Source organism: Calonectris borealis, chromosome 10 (genome assembly GCF_964195595.1).
Source record: "Calonectris borealis chromosome 10, bCalBor7.hap1.2, whole genome shotgun sequence".
NCBI classification, from domain to species: domain Eukaryota; kingdom Metazoa; phylum Chordata; class Aves; order Procellariiformes; family Procellariidae; genus Calonectris; species Calonectris borealis.
The window spans coordinates 5,571,570-5,596,301 of record NC_134321.1 but is presented as its reverse complement, the minus strand read 5'-3'; the positions used below and the strand labels follow the sequence as shown (position 1 = coordinate 5,596,301).

Below are 24,732 nucleotides of genomic sequence, written 5' to 3'. Positions count from 1 at the left end.
ATAAAGTAACAAATCAAAAATAACTGCAGATGAGCGTGGCAGACTAGGTGGCTATTTGGCACCGTGTGCTCACGAGATCTGATCCATATTAAGTGGTGGTATCAACACCTAGGTGAAAAAAAATAATCACTGGAGCATAGCATGGATACTAGGCTCTAAGGTCCAAGTCAGAGGAATAGATGATGAATTACGATGAAGATGAATACAGTGGAATAAATGGTTTTGTTATGCCATTATTTTACATGTATACTTTATTCACAGACTTCTGCAGGTACCGATCCATGCAGAAGCCATGGACTTGCCTATCGAAAAGCCCAGCTGCCTGCGGGGCAAGGGAGAAAGAAAGAAAAGACAAGACATCCACATAGTGCAACCTCCTCTGATCTGAGTTACCTGCCCCAAATTAGGAAATTTTATGACTAGTCCCAATACGAGGCAATTTCTACCTGAGACAGCAATTCATCTGTTCTTGTCCTCGGGGGTTCTCCTGGGCAGGCAGGGCCAAATAGGTCCCACTTTGCTCTGAGGCAGCAGATGGTGGGCCAAATCCTGCACCCCGCTCCCCAAGTACCAATTTGGGAGTAATTCAGGTGAACTTTGGTGCCGGTGGTGCTGCGGCACGGAGGAGCCTCCCTGCCTGCCGTGGCAAAGGCGAGTGCCAAATTACACTGCTCGGCACACAGGCGAGAGCCACCGGCCGGTTTAAAAGCAAGCTGCTGTTTGCAGTTTTGAGGGAAAAAGCAGTCTCAGATACTATTCCCACTCCTGGATCCCCAGGCCCATTTTTGTGGGGTTAAATCACATTTTCCCGTTTTGAGAATGCTTCATTTTCCCTTGTTGCTGTTTGAAAGACCTAAGAAAACAAATGGGGAAAACAAATGACTAAACAGGAAACAGTGAAACTTATTACCCACGAAGTGCTGAGAAAAAGCACAAAGTAAACAGGGTTTTTTTTGGTTATTTACCTCATGGTAAAATATCTTCAGGTAGAAAAGTGATTTTTAGGCTGATGGTGTCTCTAGCAAAACAGAACAGCAAAGCAATTAACATTTCAGTAACGGTTGTGTCCCTGTTGCTCTTCTATTTTTGATGTGAAACTGTCATTTTCCTTATTGCCCCTGCAAATTCTGCACGAAAAAGGCTCTTTAAATCCCCTCAGTGTTGTACAATGGTTTAAATTTCACTTCATGGCATGCTTTAAATTACCATTCACATCTTCATTTAATGCATCATTTTATAATGCCAGTGTTACTAGTTAATTTATATATACACAGCAGGATGTGTCAACATTCAGGTGAGTTATGAATATGATTGTGCAGGAGTTATGGAAGACATTTCAGCAAAATTATGGTTCCCTCTAAACATAAAAATATTAATAATGAATCAAACATCACAGGTAAACAACAAATTTTATATAATTGCAACCCACCATGCTTCCAGATAAATAAATAAATAAAAAAGGCAACATTTTTGCTCTGCATTCATATTTGATTGATCTTAATAAATTGCCATCTCCTTTCCTAATAAACTGTAATCTCTTGTTTCCGCCACAAAGTAAAATTTATTAGCACACTCTTCTACCAGCAGGTCTGCATCACTCACAGCATAGTGTGCAAATTGTTCCAAGTATGCTTGGGCATTATTCATAAATTATTTTTCTGCCCCAAAGTACACAATATATTGAAAGGTAATCACCACTAACCATTCTCAGTTACTTTCCTTAATTATGTGAGATAGCATTTCTGTCACGTACAGTAGAGGAAACGTTGCAGTTTCTATTAAAACTCCTTTTTTTTTGCCAGGGGTTGAAACACAGTGTTCACACAGAGAAAAACCTTCTCAGGACAGGAAAGACTGGAGGTGGTATCTGGTAGGAGATGGCAACACCTCCACTTGAAAAGAACAACCTCTGTCTACCAAAATAACCTACCGGGCATGACAACAGCGATGGTTCTGAGAGGAAAAGTAGGTGTTTTGTCATGATGTTAAAGTTGCCATGGTAAGAAAAAAAAAAAAAAACAAACAACACAGAATGAAACATCAACAAAACAAACGTCAATCAACCACGGTTTTGCCCATTAAGAATTAACCCGTGAACTCCTGGCCACCCCAGAGAGCCCATCTCCTGCTCGCTGCCTCTGCGCAGGCAGGCGGGCGCTGCGGGCTGGAGCAGCCCCGCTGCCCCCCGGCTTTGCGTTTTGAGGCGGATCACCCCGGTCTGGGGCAGGTACAGCTGGTGGGAAATAGAGTCTTAGACGCACTGCCCTCTCCTGGTAATCTGCTTCTGTCATCAGGAGGCTTAATGCTTCGCCTCCTCTGACAACCCCCGCGAAGAATCCCCTTCTAAAAGACCATCCCTACTTCCACAACAACTTAGAGACACACACCCCTACGTACACACATGTATCGCCACAGATTAAAATTAAAATAAATTGGATTAAATATGAGCCCTTTTGTGTAGAAACACCTATCAGTCCGTTACACAGCTTGCTCGCACGCAGCCCAGGAGTGACAAACTACATATGCTGGTTCATCTGCGAGAACAACCCGTATCACCGCTGGGCATCTCGATGTTTTTTACATACTCTGTTGGGAACGCACGTCGGCGTATTTTCAATAAAACACCTTCTTAGCAGTAATGGGCCACTGTTCTCATTTCAATGGTCCCCAAGGTTTCATGACACAGTATATTTGGCTGGCTCCTGGTTCCAAGTTTTCCTCCAACATTTAAAGCTATTTTTAATTTTTTTAAAGGCGGCCATGGGAAGAGCTTTTGCTCATCTTTTCTTTAAAGAGGAAAACACGTTAACTTTGTACATGCAACAAAACAAATTATTTCCTAAAGAGGTGTTTAGGCAACAGCCCTCATGGTTAGACAGGAGCGCGCAGAAAAGCTGCAGCTCTGTTGATGCTACGTGGGGAAGGAAAGCGGCACTGGGATCTCTGCTCCTGCTAGAGCAAACGGGTGGCACCACGGCTCCGGGAATCAAAGGCACCTCCAAAATGCCGAAAAGCAGCAGAACAGTGCAATTTGCAAAGCTGGCAAACAATGCTAAAGCCGAGAAGACTTACTGCAGGCAGGAGGACACAGAGGAGCCCTTCGAGATGCCCTCTGGTTGCCATACCGGACTTGCAAGGCACGCTTGCTGCAGGGCAGCGCTCAACTACCAGGAGGAGCTATTAAAGATTGCCATCCCGGGTTCCCCTGTATATGGATAAAAAGCTTTTAAGCAGGGCACGGCGAGGGAGGCCGCCTCACGGCCACCACCCTGCGGCACACGTAGGTTGCTTCTCCTCCTCCTCGCCGTCCCTGGGTCAGGAGCATCCCCTCGCTCAGCCTGGCAGGACGGGGGCCGGGAGGGGAGGAGAAGCCGGTGGCAAGCTGCAGGGCAGGAGGAGACCCAGCTTGAGCACAGCCGTCCGCTGGCCTTTGGCCACGTCAGTCATTTTGATGGTGCACGTCTGGTTTCACACGGACAAGAAAAGAGCCAGCCGTACCGGCTAAGCAAACACCCCAACTATAGGACTTTGCTCTCGGATCCCTTGGGGTCATCCGCCCGGCTCAGAGTCCTTTGTGCGGCACTAAGCAGGACTCGCTGTGTGCTTTGGGGTTTTCCTTTGTACTTCCACTCTGGCCCTTCACGCAGCAATGCTGCGATCCATCACCTCTTCCCAAATAAACGGCGCTCGAACCGAACTCAAGGACAGGGTCCTCCCCTCCCGCCTCCCTTCCCCAGGCAAAGGGGGCTCCTGTCTGCAAGCCAGGGTTATGACCCATGGACGTTTCCTATCCAAATCCGGCTGCCGCTTATCCCAATCCTCTTCTCCCCTCCCTGAGCCACGAGAAAAAAGATGATGCTGAGAGGTAGCGGGTCTCCGAGCCAGGAGGGGATGCGTGGGGCAGCTCCTTTGCTGCACCCGTCATGGCAAAGGACGAACAAGCAAATAAAGGAATTTGTCTGGGGCCCCTTGAAACAAATTTGTCTTCCCATCGCAAGAGAAACCCCTCAGATGTGCCTGAAGACTTGGGGCAGGGCTGCTTGGGTTGGAAAAGCACAGACTCGCTGCAAAGTGTAACAGCAGAGGAATACTACAAAAAACTGTCTCTGCGAGTGAAACTGTTTTTTATGCTCTGGAAGGAGACGACGATTCTCTGCCGTTAAATGCAGCCACTTCTGGGGTGGATGATGGCAGCAACTTCGCCAGACAGAGCTCTGGAGGAATTCAGGACACCTGAGGCACCAAATCCTCCACTCGAATGAAACTGCAGGGTGATTAAGCAGAGAGAATGTAACTATCCAAACTGTAATTTGGCCAGCACAATGGATCTAACACCCCTATTCTTGGGAGAAAAAAAAAAAAAAAGAGTACTGTATTTGAAGTTCAAAATCTAATTAACTATTTGAGAAAAAGAATTCTGTTTTTAAAAGAAAATTCCCAACAATATAAAGAGAATTAGTGCCAAAGTTTTTGAAGAACCGCATAAAATGGTATGAAAAACGCATGATATTGTAATAATAGGAATGACTGGATTTGCTCAAACGTTCCTTATACCTTATAATACAAGAATAAAATACAAGAATGTAAATCCTTCTATCTACATAAGTTCCCTGTACAGAAAAAATCTCTCCTTTAATAGGTTTACACCTTTAACATGTATTAGTTTGGAAAAGTCCTAGGGTATAATTACACATCTTGGCTTGGCACATTAATAGCTGTTCCCTTCATTTACCGATTTCTTTAACTGGTCAATTTGCTATTTTACTGCGCTGCTCTTACAGCTCGGCTTCACAGCAGCACCCTCCGCCAGCAGCCCCCGTGCTGGGAAGGGGAGAGGGTCTGAGCTGGCCACGGGCTGCCTTAGGGAGGTGGTTTTTAATACCTCGCTCTCGGCCATCTACGCGTACGATGCTCGTCTGGGATGCGGCATTTGCATCCGCGTGTGCCAGCGAGCCGCAGGTCCAGGCAGAAGGCAGCAGAGCTGCCCTCACTTCCTTGAACATCTGTGCAAAAATATGCCCTTTGGGCCTAGGAGAAAACAAGTCAAGCAGGGCTTCTGCAGGGCTTCTTGCCACCTTGCTGGTCACGTCTCCCTCCACTGTGGACCACGCGTGTGCCCCGCAGAGCCGTGCTTGCCACTGCACTGGCTCCCGGCCCCACATTAACGAGCTGCTCCCTCCCACCGTCCCCGCGCCGTTTCCTCCCAAACCCCCTCTGCCACCTCGCATCCCTCGATTCCTCCTTTGCTCCAGGCTTTCCCTGTTGTTCCAAATTCTGCTCTCTGCTTCCCTGGAGCTCCGTCCGCATTCCTCCTCCTCGCCTTCCTTCCAAAATGGCTGGAGAGACCTGGAGAGATGCTCACCCGGGACAGGATGCTCACCTAGCTCCACCAAATAGCTGGGAAAGGACCATTTCCCCATCATGGAGAAGGGAAACCCTTAATGATCTACCCTACCAGGGCCTGCAGGTTCACTTTGCATCTCTCAGCTCCAGGCTCAAAGGCAAAGCTGGCGTTCGCTAAGCCTCCATCCAGCTTTTACAGGTTTTTCGACAGTTTAAGAGGGTTTTCTTGTGTTATAGCGGAGCCATTCATTTAATGGCTTTTCAGCACTGCCATTATAAACCAGAACTTTTCAGGTGTTTATTACTCAAGCTTTAAAAATTGGCTCTATGCTGAAATTTGGCAAACAAAGTGTCAGCCTAGGAGAGAATTTTATTTTTTGCCAATTTTGTACTTTAAAAAAATGACCCCATTTTGGCCTCCATAAAAATGCAGCTTTTGCTGCCTCTGTGACACTGGTGAAGTAACAAGTCAATATTGTAATACTGCCAGCAGAGCTGCAGTGATTTAATGCCTAAAATTGCTTTGAAGGTGAAGAGTGCTATTGAACTGCTAATTATTAACTATTATTACTGATCCTGCCGCACAACAAAGATGCAAACAGAAAACAAAGGGAATATGAAACGTCCCTGGAAAAAGGAGGCAGAATCGACATGAGGGTCCGGCGCTGAACAGGGATGAGCTGAAAAACAAGAGCTGGGAGCGCTGGCAGGGTGGGGCCCTCCGGCCGATGGAAGAAGAGCGAACGAGCTGATACAGAAATATTATTTTTCATTTTCCAGGATGGTATTTCAAATACAACTAAAATACAAATGATACCGTGTAGCTTGCTCCACGCCAAAGCTAGCAACGATGTAGAATCAAAATCAGCTCTAAACCAAGCTGAACTGAGGTCAATGGGGACCTCATATGGCTCAGCCGTAGCCAAGAGAAACTTTGCCGTTTGTTTCAACATGCAGAAGACAGAGCCTTGAAGGTGCAGAGGATGGGCGACCTTGCCTTGGCGGATATACATCGACATAAAAATGGGCTGGGAATTTCAAAAGATGTAAGCATCCCCCAAATCTTCGGGATCCTTTCAAATCCCATCTGCACGGGGGCGGCAGCATCCGCACCACACACGACCTGGGCTGAACAGAGGGGAACGTAAGCTGTCTCCACGCGTGAATATCTCTTCTCTGGGGGAAAGGGTGAGGACCAGGAGGCGAGCGCGGCCAGGGCACGCTTCCATTTGGAAAGTGCCGAATCAAAGCAACCCATAGAGGTCATGGGGGCCGCTTTCAAACATAGTAAAAAGAGAAAACAATTTATCTTTATGGAAACTTTCTGCTTGTCTAAGTGGCAGCTATTTAAATACAATTAACAAGCAAATGATTTTAAAATTACAATACATTTAATAAGGCAGCATCACAAACAATTTGCATCTCATTAAAGCGTGTGAAGCTGCAGAATCAGCCTCCCAAAGGGGTTGCACGTCAAGTGGGAAACCCAGACACAGTCAACAGCTTCTGCACCGTCCTCTGACACCGGACACATGCCGGGAGGACGGCAGAGCGGAGTCTGCCCCAGCAGACGCGTGGGGAGTTCTGGCCACGGCTCCCGGCACGAGGAAGGATGCCACGAGCCAAAGCCTTGCTGGAAGTGGGTGTAAAACGAGGAAGGAAGGAAGGAAGGAAGAGGGTGTGTGTGTGTGCGTGTGGGATGGGCACTTTTTAATATACATTCGTGAACAAAGAGTTTAAAGAGATTTCAAGCTATTTCCTCAGCTATATATATAATTAAAAGTTTATAGATTACACCGCCACAAACCTTCCGAGATTGCTGCTGGGTTTGGACACACATTCATTCCCAGGAGCCTCCTGCAGAACAATCCCATCCCGACACGTGCAGCAGGAAAAGCCTCAAACAAGTAACAGTCTTAAAAGCTTCCAACTCACTTTCAACTGTGATTTACTGTGGTGGCTCCATTTAACCCGGAGGATGCAGGAGCACTTCCCAGATCACACACCACTTCCTCACGTGCCTTTGGCTTCCTTTAGAAAGCCACGCTGCCGCACTGAGACCCGCTGCCTGGATCACGCCCTAGGATGCAGGCTTTGCTAGGCGCAGCTTTATAGGGGTACCCGCGGGGGTAAGGGCTGCTGGTTTTTTCTATCAGCGTAGCTCTTGCCCTACCCTTCTGTTGTAGCCCACGGAGGGGAGTGATCTGGCAGAAGGCTGGTGGGAAGCCGTTGCCGGTGGGAGGGAAGGAATATACACAGTAGCTCTACAGGTGAGGCACTAAGAAATTCCTAGATGAATGAGGAATGCAGCTAAACAGCCTTAATTTCAATTATCAGAAGGCTTGAAGGCGAGGACATCCATGGGAGAGGACATCCCTGAAGAAGCCACTTTTCACAATCAGCCTCAAGTGCTGGCACCGTCTGCTAACAACAGCGACTTACGCACCAACCACACCTTCAATCCAAAAGCTTGCTCCGAAGTACTTCATGAACTGAAAAGGCACAAACAAAACTTTCTCTAAAGTTCAGCACAAGTTCTGAGACAACCTTTTACTTTCCGTGCCTAAAACTCAACAGGCTGTGGAGCTGCGCGTGACAGTTGTTTAACGCTGCGCAGCACAGTTATATACAACACTGGCAGGAGAGAGCGAGAAAATAGTTTACAATTGAATCTGCAGAGGAAATTTGGGTAAGTTGAATGTAATTATCCATTTGGAAGCTGGCCAAGGGCTGGGACTACTCAAACCCAGGAGGGAAGCTGTAAGAAGCGACCGGTTTTGCTCATCCTTTGAAAGGCAGCACCTCCGAGCTGCCCCGTGGGCTCTTGCTCGGTGCTCCTCGAGAGCGGGGCCAAGCACATCACCCGAGCTGCTCCCGCCGGGGAGGCTTTGCTGGGATCCAAGGGTCCTGTCCCGCTGCTCTGAGACCTCTCAGCCGTGACGGGGGGCTGGAGGCACTCGTGCTCCGCAGCACCTCTGCAAAGGGGCTGGCAGCTTGGGCCCGGGAAGCACGGTAAAAAAATACAAAAGAGTCGGAAAGAGTGACTAATAATAAACAAAAAACACTGGTAGAAGCAAACCAGCCGTCTTCTTGCCAAGCAATGTGCATGTAAGCGGCTGCTCTGGGTGCAGCACGCCGGAGAAGCCCCAGAGCCCTCCGGGGGGTTCCCGGGTCTCTCCATCCCCGGTGCCGTCACCGCCAGCGTGTGTCACCCCAAAGCTTCCTGCCCAGAGATGCCACCGACTCTTGGCACAGGCCTCCTGCATGTCTTTTTCAGACCTGTGGTTTTGTAGTTTGTCAAAACAGGATACTATTTAAATTTAAAATGTTACGATTTAAACAAAGACAAAATAGTTATTGCTGTTTTAGCAACCAGACATCAGGCTCTCCTCATGTACACACTGTTTTTTGTTTTTAAAAGACCTTTGTCCACGTTTGCCAGCACGCTATCTCTGCGAACCTGGATGCGAAGACAAGTGCCTAAGCAAAACAACGATCACTTTCTATGAATTACTGAACATGTGTAATTCATTTATCTGTAATATTGTGCTAAACTCAGCTCCAATTAAACAAACGAAAACACCTGCTTAGCACACATAGATCTTTCCATACCTCAGGGGAAGACACATCAGTGTGCTCTGTAGTACAATCTGGCTCAGAAGCCTACACTAACAATGCAAAGCTGGGATTTTTTTTTTTTTTTCCAAGAGGCACATAGGCAAGGAGATAAAAAAATACAGACAGTGAGATATTGGGGGAGGAGTGTTTGTTTTTCGTATTTCTATCTTTAGCACGTGCAGTTCTGTAACATTTAACCGCTCATCGAGGGCTTCTCATGGGCACTTGGACCCGAGGGTTTGCATCACCCCAAAGAAAAAGGTGGGATAATGAAAACTTTAAAACACACGTAACTGGCCCCAAACCTCATGATATTGTAAAACCACCAAAGAGACCTTGTGCTAACAAATCTATTGAGTCAGGGAAGGAGACGCTTCCTTCTCTTGTTCTGCTTATGGACCACGGGCATCCACCAGCACTGCGGGACGTCCCTGCTGTCCCCCCACATTAACGGGTCGGAAACACGTCGCAGTAACACGCAACCGGGGTCACCCCAACCCGCCGACCACGAGGGCGAGACCCCTCGGGGCACCCCAGATGACCAAGCAGCAGCAAACGAGATACAGCCTCATCTCACACACGTTTTGAACCAACTTTGATCCCTTTGGGGGTGCCTCGGAAAGGGGGGCTGGTCTGGGAGCCCCGGGTGCTTTGCTCGGTGCAGCAGCCGCCATCAGGAGAGCGTGCAGCCTGCCAGATCCCCTACACTTAACTCATTTCCTATTCTTTACTCAACTGCCTGCAGACAATAAGCTGTCAATCAGATCCCCACAAGAACATTTACAATTATCTTCCCTCTCCCGCACCTCAGCATGGCCCCGAACGAATAGCTCCATCCTAAACTGTTCACACACGAGCCATTTGCAACTCTTCTATTGCCGTAACTGCCCTGACTTGAGAGGCGTGTTAGGAAATTGAATTTCCTCGTGTTTTCAAATAAAAGTACTTTGGTGGCGAAGCACAGAAGCAAAAGAACGGGCCTCCTACAGGTGTGAGGCAAAAGCAACCAGGAATGGAAAAACTGCCCCAGTAATTATTATAGCATCCTGTGCAAGGAATAAGGCTGTTTGCTGCTTTTTTTTTTTTAGTTTGCTTTTTTACAGCAAAATCAAAGTTACAAACGGAAAGTGTTTTTTTCATTGTTGTTGCTTTGTTTTTCTTTCTTTTTTTTTTCTTTTTTTTAAGACAGGGTGGTCCCCTCCGCTCACTCCTGCAGAATTAGCAACAAAACACCACCACAATTTTGCAGCTGGCCCTGCTCTTCTGATGTGTCCACTGCCGGGCTCTCCCAGAAGAAATGGGTTTGTTTTTCTTCTGGGTAGAGACAGCTGAGTGAAGGACTCAAAATGAGCACACTTTCCAAGCAACAAGCCCAAGTGAAAAATAACAGTGATGGAAGTCATGTAAAAATATCTTAACTATGTTCTGCGTTATATTAATACTCCTCTTCCAGAGAGAAATCCCCACTGCTTTGGGGGCCCTTTCCAAACGCTGCAGCCTGCGAGCCTGGCCAGGACGGGTCTTTGGGCCCATTCCTAATAGCACCGAAATCATTGCCATCGCTAAATTAGGGCGAAATCAGTACAGTCACCATTCACCACACTGTGACTTTCCTGATTTTCTGCTCAACTGTCTGCTCAAGGGTTAGCCCGGTTAACGGCGAGGAGGCATTCACTCTCCTATTAATTGGTTCGGGTAGCATATTTGACGGCTGTCACACAGAAAGGTAACTATTGCCATTATGGCTTTTTTCCTCCTATTTTTAATTCTTGCACAGAATATTTCTACAACCTTTTCTGATGAAAAATAACCCATCTGATATTTCCCTTCTCCTTTAAAATGTTTATCCTGCTCCGAATCTGCGAGGTGTAATATCATCAAGGAAGGTCAGGTTTCAGAGAAGCTAATGGCTCCGCTGTGTGCTCCCACCACTTTGAAAAGACGAACAATAGCCCCTCAAGTGTTGCTGCCGGTGGCACAGCAGCGATTCATGACGGAGGGTTAGAAATCTGAAATTAAAATAAACTGCTTAAAACCTGCAGATACAGAGAGAGATGCAGGAGACCGAATAAAATGGGACAATCTCTTAACCCAATCAACAAAGTGCTCATTGTTCCAGTTTAAGAGAAGTAACGCAGCGATAAATATTGACCAAAGGAAGTTAACCTGTATCCACAGCCTTTGAATAAACACAAAAGTTAAAAGTAAAATCAATGCAAGGCCTTTGGCTCTTGCCAACTCGTGCTTTACTCCTTCTTGCTTGGCCTTGTTTTTACTTTTGGGGATTTTCTTTGCCTTCTCTCTTGTTATTCATACTTTCCTGCATAAACTCCTTATCACACAGTAAGAGGACAAACAGAAGGAACCGTCAGCGCGCAATTAAACGACACGAAGGACAGCTCGGCTGCGTTCTGCAAATCCACCTGGGTGCAGATAAGCGGGAGGAGAAGGGCCAGGCAAGGCGCTGACCCACAGCCCCCGCGGAGCCCCCTCCTCCACACCCCTTCTCCCCATGGGCGACCGGACACAGCCCTGCAGACCTCTTTGACCACCAAATCCAATGTCATGTTTACCCCGTAGGCTGGCATAGAAGCATTTGGCATCTCTGGAAGATACAGGCACATGCATCTCTACTGCGAAAGTTTGAGCATTCAGCTCTTGATCTGAGCACGAATAAATGCCTTGGTTAGTTCTCATTTTTCCTGAAGTAGTTTATCCATTCCCGTGCCAACACCTCAGCCAGTAATACAGGTTTTCACAGCGAGTATTAATTCTGACTTCGCTTTTAAATCACATTTTCTTCATTTGAGCATTATTATACTCCATAGAACCAGGCGTGAGCATCATGCAAAAGGCATTCTGGTCCACGGTTGTGAATACAGCTGTGCAGGCAGAGGAATATTTGTTTTCCAAGTAATTTGTGCACATTCACAAAATTACAGCTGTCTGCAGTTCTCCTGAAATATCTGCCCTGCTGTTTACAAGTCATAAAATATAATCTGTCTTTTGTAGGGTTCCAATTGTTAAATTTGGAAATATATATGTGCTTTTTTTTGGTTGTTTTTTTTTTTTTTTTTTTTTACACTCAGACTGGCTGTTCCCCATCACATACTGGCTATTAAGCCTGTACAACACCAGCACTAACTTGAAGAGCCACCGCCCTGCGACAACAGCGGCCAGACCTTTGCGAGAGCCAGGCGGACTTCTCCAATACACTTTACGGATCGCTCATCTGTTGCATCTCACTTCTATCCCAGAGTGACCATGCCGTGAAGAAGACCACATGAGATGGAGGCAGGGGTTACAACCCAGCTTCGGGCGACAGGTTCCCACTTTGGCCCGAACACAGCTCACGTTGGGATGGAGCTGGGAGGGTCATCGTTAATAATGCGGTCAGTGACAACAATGACAGATCATCAACAAACAGGTCTTTATGCATCTATTCTTGCAAGCAAAACCAACAAGATTAAAATTACTAAATTTGCACTGTGGCTATGAATCGATGGGCTAGGCTGGCGGTTGGCATCTCCCAACAGGTTTGCTTCGGATGTTTATCCAAGCTACTAAGAGTGAGCCAAAACACTTCTATTGATTCTCAATTTTTTTTTTCCCCAATGAAAGATGGGAGAATTTTCACAAGGGTTTCTCATTTTTGCCTTTTGCTTCATTACTGTACAGATAAAACCCCAGTTTCTTCCAAAAGTTGTCTGAATGCACAAAATACCGTTTGCTAGGACAACGAAGTCCTCGGGATAGAAATTTTCCACGGCAGATGTGGACCGCACCTGCACAGCAGAAACCAAGCCCGCTCAAGGCCCGGGACACAAACCAGGAATAACTCTTCGGCCCAAAGTTTTGGTGAGGAGCAAAGTGCACAAAACCAAACATCCTACCAAGAAATCACAGTGGGCGTGATCGCTGCCGTTGTGCAAACTGGAACTCATCATCCTGGTACTACTGGAGAGACTTGGGTGTAAAACCCATTTGAAAGAAAAATCGGAGGTAGGAAATTAAACCCGTCTGGGATCCCGGGACTCCAGCATACTGCCCGGATGGCTGTCACTCAAACCCAGGACAAACCTGGCCCAAGCTATTTAACCCAGCGCTGCAACCCGTCAGAGGTCCATGTGGCTGCACAGATGTGTCGTACAAGGCTCAAAATTGAGATGTGCCACACAGGTTAACGACTTAAAACACGGCAAAATATTATTTGAAGCCGTACCACTTAAAAAATGCATGCCGCGGTGACAGAACTGGCAAGAAAGCCTTGAGATTCGATAATCGTACGTACGGCTTTAAAACCCCTCAACCAGTGTGCTCCACCGCGTTACGCGCTCGATGCACGCTGGCACACGGCACGAGCTGTGGAGCTGCAACACGACGCCCATGACCTAACACGATGGAGGACAATCTGCTGAGGGGCAAACGGTACCCAGGTACGGCATCGGTGGCCTCGGCGGCTGCGGCACGGGCACCGCTGCCTCCTCGCGCCGCTCTCCCACACCCGTCGCTACCGGAGCTCCTCCCGTCACCTTCCCACCTCGCTTCAAAATACAATTTCGAAACTTTTTCAGCTAGACATGCTAAACCCAGGATGTAGATTTTCCAATTAGTCTCTGTTTAAACATCTGTTAGTAGACTGCATTTAACATTAGTTATTTGAGCAAAGCGCAATTTGATTAGGCTGTCTGAAACGGAGCCAAAGTCTGCAAAATAATAGCTCAATTAAATTTTGTTTTGCTTTCATTTGTCTTATACTTTCCTGAGTGTGATACAGTTGCATATAATCAAGTAAACTAATTCCTTTCAAAATGAGAGATTTCGGTGCCTTTTCCATCTCCCCTCAAAGTTTATTTAATAATCTCTTCCATCTTCTCCATGCTTCATCGAACTTCATCCTGACACAAAGTACATTTCTTTCTTGTGCCTTCAGTCTACTTTAATTTTCTAGGCTTTCAATGACTTGAGATTATGCGCCATTAATGTTACACCTTAAATAGATTAGTCATTTATAAAAGGAAGATTACACTTCTCAGGAAAATAAAAACATTTCAGCAATGCAACAGCCTTTCCTTTGCACACACCACAAAATATTTTGCCAACCTGACGACACAGCTGTAAAACTGTCAAGCTCCGAAGCCACATCCAAACGGCATTTCCAATTGTTTCCCTGGTTTAGTTTCTCCTTACTCTGCTATGTTGCACTTGTTGCCCTGAGACTTCAATATTAGCTCTAGAGATTTAAACACATGAGGCAAACAGCTGCTCTCCTCCGCTCAAGCAAGCCAGATCAAAATGCCTCCTTCTCTTTCTCTCTTGCCTTTTTTTTCCCCCCTTCTTTTTAAACAAATTGCTGTAACTCAAGTATTTCTGGCAAAGTTGACGGTTTTAGGGCAAAATTCTGCTCTGTGATCATTGCTGCAGACTCCTCCAGCGCACACTCCTCGCGGTCGGTGCACGAGCAACACCAGAGCTTCCCCACGCCGACTAAAGAAACTTTGCCTTGAGGATTAAAAAAAAAAAAAGAAAGTCACAGTAACTTAGCTGCTATGTAGATGTGTATATGATTTAAATTTAAACATTAAACATTTAAACATTAACTTCTTTCACACTTCTGTTAACAGAAGGAAAAAAGCATGCATTCTCTGAGAGAAGAGATTTCTTTTATCGGAGGGGATTTTTGATACATAGTACTTTTTCTTTAGTGTTTTTTTAACATATTTGTTGCAAAGTGTGAACACAAAGGGACAAGCTGAAATAGGTATCTGGCAGGCTCTTCCCCAGCGCGTGCTGCTGAAAGCCACGAGCACTACTGCAGTTGTCAAAAATCTGGTATTTTGCTGCAGAACGGCGAGGGACTCCTCCAGCACCCGTCCAGCTCTGCCCTGCCCTGCCCTAGGCAGTGCTTTAAAATACTCCTGCGACAACAGAGCCTTAAAAACCAGAGGCAGCTAAAGTCCGTGGAAGTTCAAAACGGGATACGTCCTATTTAAAATGTAGAGAGCTACTAAATATGACAACCATCTGATGTATGAAAATTATTCACAACCAAAAACAGACAGTCTGGAAATAGCTGGGATGACTTCATTTAGACAGAATTACCCAAATCTGTTTCTAATATACACAGTACACATAATAAATTTTTACAATATGACAAGGAAAACAAACTTAATAAAAGTTCCTGATCTTTTGTTACACAAGCAAGCTATAGCCATGATATGTTTATAATATTTTGCCCATGATATCACAGCTAAGTAACAAAAGCTAAGCAACACAAAAAACAGTTCCTAGCTATGACTTCACCTCGCGACTCCCGTAACGACGTCGCTGCGCGCATCGCCCCGGCGTCCCACCTTCCCCAACCTACATCCCGCGCTCGACGAGTCGCTTTTGACTCATAGTTTCCTCTTCTCCTTCTCCCCGGCACCCTTTGACTGGGGAAGCTGCGGATCCCTGTGACGAGAGTTTGTTTTTTTCCAACGGCACCAGGACCCAGCTGAACGGTAAGAGATTTTTAGCCTGTTTCCTTCACTCCTGGTTATTTGACAAGTGCTTGAAAACCCTGTTATAAACAATCTCTGTAGGAAAACAGATGATGTCTTATGATCACAGAAGGTAATTTTTTCAAGAACCCAACTTTTCGAGCGTTTCCCAGATGCACCGCGTCAATCTTCCTGCGTTTGACTCTCTCAGCTGGTTTTCCAGCCCGGGCGCTGCGCCAGGCGGGCCGGACTGCCCCTCATTGTCACTTCTGTTCGATGGCACTTGCACCCACTGCTGTTATTCCAGGCTTCAGGAAATTTTCTAACCACTGGACAGGCTCCAGCGCTGCGCACTAATAAGTTGCAGATTGCAGCACTCCAAGTGTGTGTGTGCACGCGTGTGTCAGATCAGGGCCACGGTTTGCAGGAGGGGGGGGAAAAACAGTAGTTCAAAAATGCTGCCTACTCAAATTGACAGAGAAGTGACCCCTGCACTTCATCAGAAATTCCTGCAGACTGACAAAATAAAGGAGTTTGCTTTTATCACACACAGTAAGACTCATATGGAAAAATGGAAAGACTACATCACTCGACCTTAGGTTGCCCCCTTTTCAACCACAGATGAATATTATGTACAAAAATTGTAAATCAATTTGAGGTGTATTAAAGGAGATTCTCTATTTCTGTATTAAAGGTAATACCTTTTAATCTCCAGATTTATTTTGTAATGTCAAGTAAATGAGAAAGACTTAATTTCCGTAACTGAATTTTGTTACTCTTAAGTCTATTTAGCATCTCTGCATGGTGTTCACATAATTTCCTCCGCTTTGCTTGCATCAGGAAATAATGAGCAAGCATCACTTACCCAACACTGAGTCACAAATATTTGCCTACATTAACAGAGCATTAAAAGCCATTTTAAACAACTTAAGGAAATTGTGCTAGCCTTTGAACTGTGATTCACTACTACGAGAAACTAAGAAACTTTTCCTCTTCTGAAGGCAAAAATCAGCTGCCGCAACCTCCTTGCAATATCATTAGGTCCTAGAGCAGACCTTCCTCTGACAGAACCCTACACAATAGATTTCTTTGCTTAATGAAACTGCTTCTGAAATTTTCCTACCCTCAGTGTTAGGCACTTTGAAATTTCAGTCTTTTCACATCCTTGAACTCTCATCAACATTTTTTTCCAGACTGTGTCAATAAAATTGATTACTTGCAGTTCTGAACTCTGTTCTGCACATGGAAATAAAACAATTTGTTTTAAAGTATTTTCTGAAGAAAGCAGAACTTGGCAATCATATCTGCAAGATCAAAAAAAAAAAAAGAAAAAAAGAAAAGGACAAACCAAGCAAGCAAGCCTTCCTCCCAAAAAGCAAAACAAAAAGAAACCTCTCCAGCAAACAAAAGAGAAGCAACATCCTGATTTTATCACAGCAGCAACGCGAGCTAAATTCCTGACGCACACATCATCAACCTCACCGTTGTTCTCCTGATTGATATATCTCCCCGTCGGATATGAACGATCTTTTCGGATCATTAATATGTTCATTAATTTGTTATCAATTCTAGCTCGCTGTACTTAAACCGCTCCGTACCATGGCTCAAGAGTGCCTCGACAGCGCTGCTGCAATCACATAGGTAGGGACCCCTGACTGCCCGGTTGCTGAGGTGCCTCATACCTACAACCGATCTGTTGCTTTTACAAGTTTAATCTCGGTATTAAGGAGCTGATTGTGGAACCATGTCGCTATAACATCTTCAACCCAGCTGTACATCATATAAACCGCTATAGGAGGGGGCAGTCTCCCATGATTCCTGGCAGCAGTGCATACCTTTAACTCCCTAATCTGTACTACGACAAAATACCGCTCTCATTTCTTCCCAAGCACAAGTGGACTACCAGCAAGGGTCCAACACTGTTATTCCTAATTACCTTTTTTTCACTCTTGATCCTGTGGCGCTCATAATTAGTTACCTGGGGCTGCAATCCAATTTGAAGTGATGACAAGAAAGTGATCCATGAAAAAGTAATAAGTTAAATCCAATTTCAGCCTTCCTCTAATTAAATGCACATGGAACTAATGACTCAAACCCTACCATTTCAGTGATAATGGTAATTAGCAAGGTGGGAGTCACTCTCTTTTTTCAACACTGTAGGTGTAAACCACAAGGTAAAATGGCAGGAGCACTCTTAATTACATGTGTCATTTTGTCAGCAATTTACACATTTCTGACCAGTCAGGAAGGTTCCATTTGTTTTCCCGTAACACACGGCCGGAGGCGGGCACAGCCAGCCCCACGGCCCCGCTCCCAACCTGGTCAGACATCACATTTTTTAAAAAAACCCCGCTCTCTAAATGTTTAATGTCAAAGCAGAAAACCTGCTAGAAAACGATACTCGGGGTGCTGTAACAAGACACAGGGCTGGAAATGAGGGACCCTGGCTTCTGCCTTCTTTCGCCCCCCCGGACCGACTTCTTTGTAACATGCAGGTGCCAAACTCCCAAACGCCCGGCGGAGCCGCGCACTGAATGCCACTGAAGATCTGCAGCTCTCTGACCTTGGGCGAGTCACTTAACGTCCCTCTGCCGGGGTTTACACGGCTATAAAATGAGAATAATCGTATTTGCTGACAGTACCTCACGCTGCCAGCTCTCCCAATATATTGGTATTTTCCTAGAAGCCACGGTTTTTTGGAATCGTGTAATTACAGGACAATCATAGACTTCTTTCAAGAAAAACAACTGCATTTGTCACCTGTCCGCTCGGTCTGAAAAGCTGGAAAAACTGAATACTAAAGGCTTGAAAAAAAAAATATAAAAGGGCAGCAAAAAAAGGCCCACAGGTTTCACTGAAAAAAACCCTTAGTATCAAAATTTTCAAGCTGATCATGTAACTTTGAGGACCTGACTCAGATTTTGTTCTGTTTGTGGGGTGGATGGTATTTGCACTTCACAGGCATATTCCAAGGACTGACTAACACCTATGACTGGGCTTAGGGGTGAAAAATAAAAGAGCTATGGGTCCTTTGGTAGAAATCAGCAAACCTCAACTTTGCTTTATTTCCAAAGTCAAAAATAAAAAATGAAGGATTCAAGTGAAATTTTCATAAGTAAACTATTTAAACTCTGCAGAAGTGAAATCTCAACCCAACTAGAGTTGGTGGCAAAATTCCCATTGGCTTGACTGAGGCCAAGTTCAGATCAACTCCCATGTTTACGAGTGAAACAGAGAAACTCATACAAATAGAATAAATACACTTGCAAATTTACTTCCCCTCCCAAATTATCTGCTGAGACATAATTTCTCTACCAGTTGTTAAATTTACCACTATGTAAAAAAGGTACACTGCGTGTAAAACCTGAGGCTACGCAACCTGGTGCTTGGGTGCTCCAAGCGAAACACAGAACACCCTTCCCTTCGCCTTTCAGTATTTATTACGTTGTCGAGCTAATGGCTTCTAATTTCATAGAAAACAATAATAATTGCCCCCAACATCAAGCTACAGTGATTTTTTCCTCTTGCCCTCTTCTATTTCTCAAGATACTGGAAAGAAACATTAAGATAATATAGCATGCAAATTAAATTCTACCAAAGCCCAGCCAAAAGGCTGCTTTAAAAAGCAGCGGTATGCAAAGGCGAGGGCAGCTCTGTCCTCTGAGCCTCCCCCAGTCTCACCCCCAAAATCTAAACCAAGCCCAAATTCTTTTCTTGGCCGTGACTTAAAGGGAAGATTTATTTTCTGTTTTGTCAGGCGAAAACAAAAGTTTCCATCTTAGTAATTTCATTATTTCTTCTCTCCAAACACACGCAGGTTAACTATCATATAACAAATCCCATTTAATCACATAAAAAAGTCAAGTGATGGGTTTCAATTGCAAGATACTGACTTGGACGTCCTAAATCTGTTTTCAGTCCAGTATCCAACTTTCAGCTCAATGCAACACACAACATTTACGTCTTTAAAAAAAATTGTATTTTTAGTATTGCCAAAACACACATGCACTTTTACTTTCTTGGGAGCAAATGTGCCTCTTGATTTGTTTCCAATCTGTGTGCTCTTGCCAGCAACTAAAATGCTTGAGGAACAAAATGAATAATCGTTAAGAGCATCAGCAATTAAAGCTGCAAATTTTAATCAATACATCTATTAATACAAAGATATATTTATCTTGGCCAGGAAAAACGTGCACATTTTCAAAATCCTAAGCATACCTGGCCTGTTAAATTATTTGTTTCACAGACTCAAGGAAATCCAATGTCTAAGGCAAATATATTACCAAACATGCTTTAGTCTTTTTTCACTTCCAGTAATTTCTGCGGGGCTGATATTTTTTATATTCTTTTCCCAACTGCTGGTTACTAAATCCATTCCTTAACTTTCAATTTTCTTTTGTTTGTGTCATCAGGCTGTGAAACCGGAGGTCACTGCCAAATACAAAGCACGGCAGTGTGAGATAGGCTCAAAATGTGAATCACCATGTATTTGGAGATTTATTTTTTTTCAACTATCAGCAGAGCACATCTCCACCCCTGCGTCCAAGTTCTTACACACTAAATATCTCAAAATTTGCTAAAAGCAGGTCTCTAGGTAGAGTTATCAAGGTCAAGAGACCCCAAAGACATCGCTGGAGCCCATTGTCATGTAAACGCTATTGAAGGCACCATGCCCCGGTGCAGCCACGGGATGCCGGGATATATTTAAGTACCGTGGCTATTTGATCAGCGAATAAAGGAGGAATATAGGAAATTATCCACGAGGCGATAACAGATTAGCTACACAGCGTATACGAGATTAATCTTCTGTGTCGGTTTGTGGCAGTGGGGTTTACGTGACAAAGCCTGCCAGCATCGAAGTGCTGAGCCCGAGACGGAGGGAGCTCTTCCAGCCCCGCGTGGGACCACGCCAGCCTCCCCTCCCGGGGCGGGCAGGGCATCTCCTAATAAGCATCTTACCAGGAGAACCAGCACCCTGGGCGAACGGCATTCCTTCCCCCCCGTTTCATGCAAACACAGCTCACCAGCGCGCGTGTTAGGGAGTTTTTCGCCAGCGCCCTCGCCAAGCACAGCAGAGATAAGCAATGCCTATGGTATTCTTGTTCTGCACAAAGTCTGTTTGTCGGAAAAAAAGTAGGTAACTGCTAACTGCTGTGGCTATCCCATGAGACATCTATATTTATAAACTAAGTGCAAAGATGACTCGGTTCATTATTTAAGCAAACTTTTCAAAAACGGGTGCATTTCCACCACCCTCGACATTTATTCTACGTGCTGTCAGCAACGGGTATTGCCTCGTCAGTGCGGCGCCATCCACTTCAGGGGGTGTGGGTGCTCGCGTGGGTGCAGTTTTACTCAAAAATTCTACCCCCAGCGCCACCATTTCCTTTCAGCAACAGATTTTCATTGCAGGGATGCACTCAGGGTCTGTTACATTAAAGAAGACTTCCAGCATGTTTAAGACCGCAAAAGCACCAGGAGTGAGGAGGGAAAAAAAAAAGAAAAAGACTGGGCAGTCATTTGAATCAGTGAGTGACAGGCTGGGCCAGCTCTCTGTATACATTAATAAATTAGAATTTTAATTGTGTCTCTGCCTGCAGGAGCTGCTCCAGTACTTTAATACGTACCAACAATTGGCTATGTTATGGAATCCGCGATGTGGCCTTCACTGTTGACCTCTGCAACACAATTCCCAGTCTGACTACGGAAACTGTTTGGTTTGATCCTTTCAACTTATTTGAATCCTGACAAATAAGCTCACAGCTGAAAGGTCAACACAGTCATATTTCATCCTCTGGAGCTATTCTTAAGACATCTGCACAACAAAGCACTTCTTTTAGTACCTGACACTGGACCTAGCCAGCACAATCTCTCATTAAAAATGTCCCCAGTGGAAGAGTCTATTAAAAGGCATATGGATCAGCTATGGATTTACCAAATAAAATATTTTTGAAAGCATTAATGTAACACTTTGGATTATGGTGCTCTACGCTGCCAATAAAACGTATATTTGCCCAATGACAAAATGCTTCATACTTTCCAAAAGAATAATAGCTCGGCTATAAAGTGCAAGGTGTTGTCCAGCAGCCTGAGCACGGGGGTGGGAGCCAGGAACTCATGAATCTTAATCCCACCTCTAAACCCAATTCCCTCTGTGATCCTAAGCAAGTCACTTAACCTGCTTCCCTCAGTTTCCCAGTCCAGAACTGGGATAATGCTACTTACTTATCAGACTTTCCTTCTGGGGATGTTTTGGAGATTAGTATTTGCAAAATGCTTTGAAGATGAAATCACTACACGAAGGCTAGAAGTTGTCCACGCTGGGCCAAGGGCTGCAGTTAATAGCTATTCCTCGCTCAGGCAAAACTCCCCTTGAAGTCCCCGTCAGCTTTATCTGGGTAAGAACTGCAGGATCGGGTCCTCTCACTTTACTGTCAAGGCCTTTAGTGATGTTGGCTTTACCTTCCATATTCTACTACATATTTAAAGAGTCTAGGATCCGTATTCTTGGAGGAAAATAATCTGAAGCACATATAAAAGGCAAGAGAAGCAGCAATGCTGTCAGGGAACTCACGGTGATAGTATATCAAACTAAAAAAAAAATTAGAAAGAGCAAAACAGACATGAGTTTGACAACGTGCTATGACAACAAGCGGGGAAAAAAAAAACCCGGAAAGAATTTGGGGCTACAGAGGCTGAAGCATCAGATATAGAAGAGCGAGATAAGATAAATGTCCCAGCTACAGGGTTTTGTGCGACTGCAGCTGAACTGCTGTATTCAGTAACTTATTATCAAAAATAGTGACACGCTGCAATTGCAAAGAGAGCAATAATAAAAGCAATAACCAGCTGCAAACCAGCAAAGTGGTCAGGGGTCTAGAAGTGCCGGTTTACGAAATACATAAGGAACTAGATACATATAATTTGCCAAAACTGGCAAGTACATGTTAGTATCTCAGACGTTTGAGGAGTGTGAACACGAGGCAAGGCAAGGGACTGAGTCAGTATTTATACAAGCAGTATTACTTTGAGCAAGAGGATGGAATTAAAGTGGAAAGTTCCTGAGCGTGTGCTTTGTTATGGAAAACCATCTGAAGGAAAATAATAGCGGTTCCACCACCACGTGGAATCTCTAACACTAGATTAGAAGAAAGGGAAAAAAAAAACACACGAAAATGCAATGCGTGACCTAATAGGTCTTTCTTGTCTTTAACTCCCGTGATTTATCCCGCAAGACTAGCAGAATGTACTCCAAAGCCGCATGTGTGCATACATCTTCTGTTTGGGAATGCTGTATTGGTTTTAGCTTTCTGAATTCATAACAGCAGAAAGCCCGATAATATTTAGATTTTATTTCTGAAGATGTCCATAGATCAGCAGACAATAAAGGGGGAAAAAACACACCGATGATATGATATCCTAGTATTTCCCAATATCCTTGACACAGCAAATCAACGGTTTGAGTGAACACAGACTACAAACGGAACAGCAATCAAACAGAAACGTTAATGCAAATCTCCTATGCACGCTGACACGGTAACAAAAGCTATTCCATTTTGTCATGATCCAACCCTACCAGATGCTAATAAAAGTACACGCTCATGATTTGTAAATACGCCGTGGGTGGGATTTTCAAGAGCACCTAGCACCGGTCCTCACGCCACAGCCGCTCTGTGGACTTCACCGGGAGGAAGCTCCTGAAGGTCCCATCCCAACGTTCACAAGTAAGACGCATTTATTCAGCTTTTACAAGCCTCAGCCCCTCACCGAGGCACACAGGCTCCCTTACCTGAAGGGCTGGCTGTTTGTCATTCCTCTTCGGAGACTTTAATCCACTAACTTGTTGCTGCTGCTGCTGCTGTTGCTGCTGCTGCTGCAGTAGAAGCTGCCGTGCCACCTGGAGAGCCTGCGAGGAAAGAGGTTTGAAAATTGAGTTTACAGCAGACAGGGTGTGGGGAGCTACATGCACGGCATAGCGTCAAGGCACCCCTTGGTCATGGGGTACCGCTCCACACCCAAAGCACCTCCACCGAGGAAAGCAGCGGCTTCCACAAAAAAACCAACTCAGCACTTGCATGCAACTGGGCGATATCCCACCGCTGGATTTCCCATTTTGACTATGGAGAAAAACAGCAGCAGCTGGTGTTCAGCTCCTGTGGGGAACCTCGAATAGCTGCAAGAATCCCGGTGGTGAGCACCATACGGTTATTTTTATCCCACGCCTGGAACGGCTCATACCCTTCTTTGCTACCGGGCAGGCTCATGTGTGCTAATGGCTTTCACGCTCCTCTTCTCCAGTGGGTCAGGTCTGGTTTACAGAAGAGGGCAGTCGTAGATCACTCTTGGCTCTCCTGACTGGGGAAAGCCAGGGAAGTTTCTGGAAGGCTATGGTGGGAGCCAGCGGCAGGCGGAGCCGTGCCGAGTCCCCCGAGGTACCGTGCTAAAGGCGGAGGAAGCTGCGAGGAGCTGGAGTGAACGCAATGAAAAGCAGGGCCAGCATCGCACACCCCCAAAATCACTAAGAGCTTGTGACGGCCCGGCGGTGGGGACTCGGACAGGAGGGGGCAGAGCAGCAAAGGGACAGTGCGGCTTCACGGGACGGAGGGGCAAGGGACATGATCCCAAAAGCATAAGCAGAGCATCACGTGGTGGGGGATCATGGCAAAATGTCGCGCAAAGTAAGGAAAAAGCATCGCTGGACACTGGAGCCAGCCCCTCTGCGAGGCCCCATTACTCCATCAAGTGGGGAAAAGAAAGCAAGAGGAGACGAAACACAGGGGAAAGCAGGACAAGGAGCAAGTCCCTGCCCGGCTCCCCCCCGGCCCCCAGCCAGGGGACCGCAGGGATCACCCCTGCGAGACGGGCTGCGGCACAGCTGAGGCTGCGCTGGCGAGACCCGAGCCTGCTGCTCCCGGAGGATTCACCAGCGCCGGACTCGGGCTTTCTTGGTCTCCTTGGAGACGTTCGGTACATGTGTAGGTGGAAAAGTGGGAAGGCTGAAGACTTCATTAATGTAAAACAAGAAAAATAGTCCCTTTGCAAGATGCCTACACGGAAGGAGGGAAAAAGCCTTCCCCACTCCTACTGTGTATGCTCTCTGAGTGATTTAATTAATACCTATTTAATTAAGGAGTCAGATACGCTTCGGGTTTCACTTGCTTCTCCAAGTTGCAAAGTGTTTCATCTCAGCGCGGAACCGCCGGGAAAGGTTTGACACCAAGGACTGCAAACTCGGATCCGCCACCCCCCAGTAAAACCTTGTTATTTTATGGCCTAGACCCATCTTTTT

The 24,732-nt window shown here is 45.7% G+C and overlaps 1 protein-coding gene across 15 annotated transcripts in view; it reads right to left on the bottom strand.

The window, feature by feature from the left end:
- Nucleotides 1-24,732, bottom strand: part of FOXP1 (forkhead box P1) — a 389,271-nt gene that overhangs the window by 90,259 nt on the left and 274,280 nt on the right. For all 15 annotated transcript variants that reach the window (XM_075158627.1, XM_075158622.1, XM_075158623.1 and 12 more), the window contains one exon: nucleotides 23,233-23,349. In XM_075158627.1, the coding sequence (XP_075014728.1) occupies nucleotides 23,233-23,349 (117 nt within the window). The remainder of the gene's footprint in view (nucleotides 1-23,232; nucleotides 23,350-24,732) is intronic.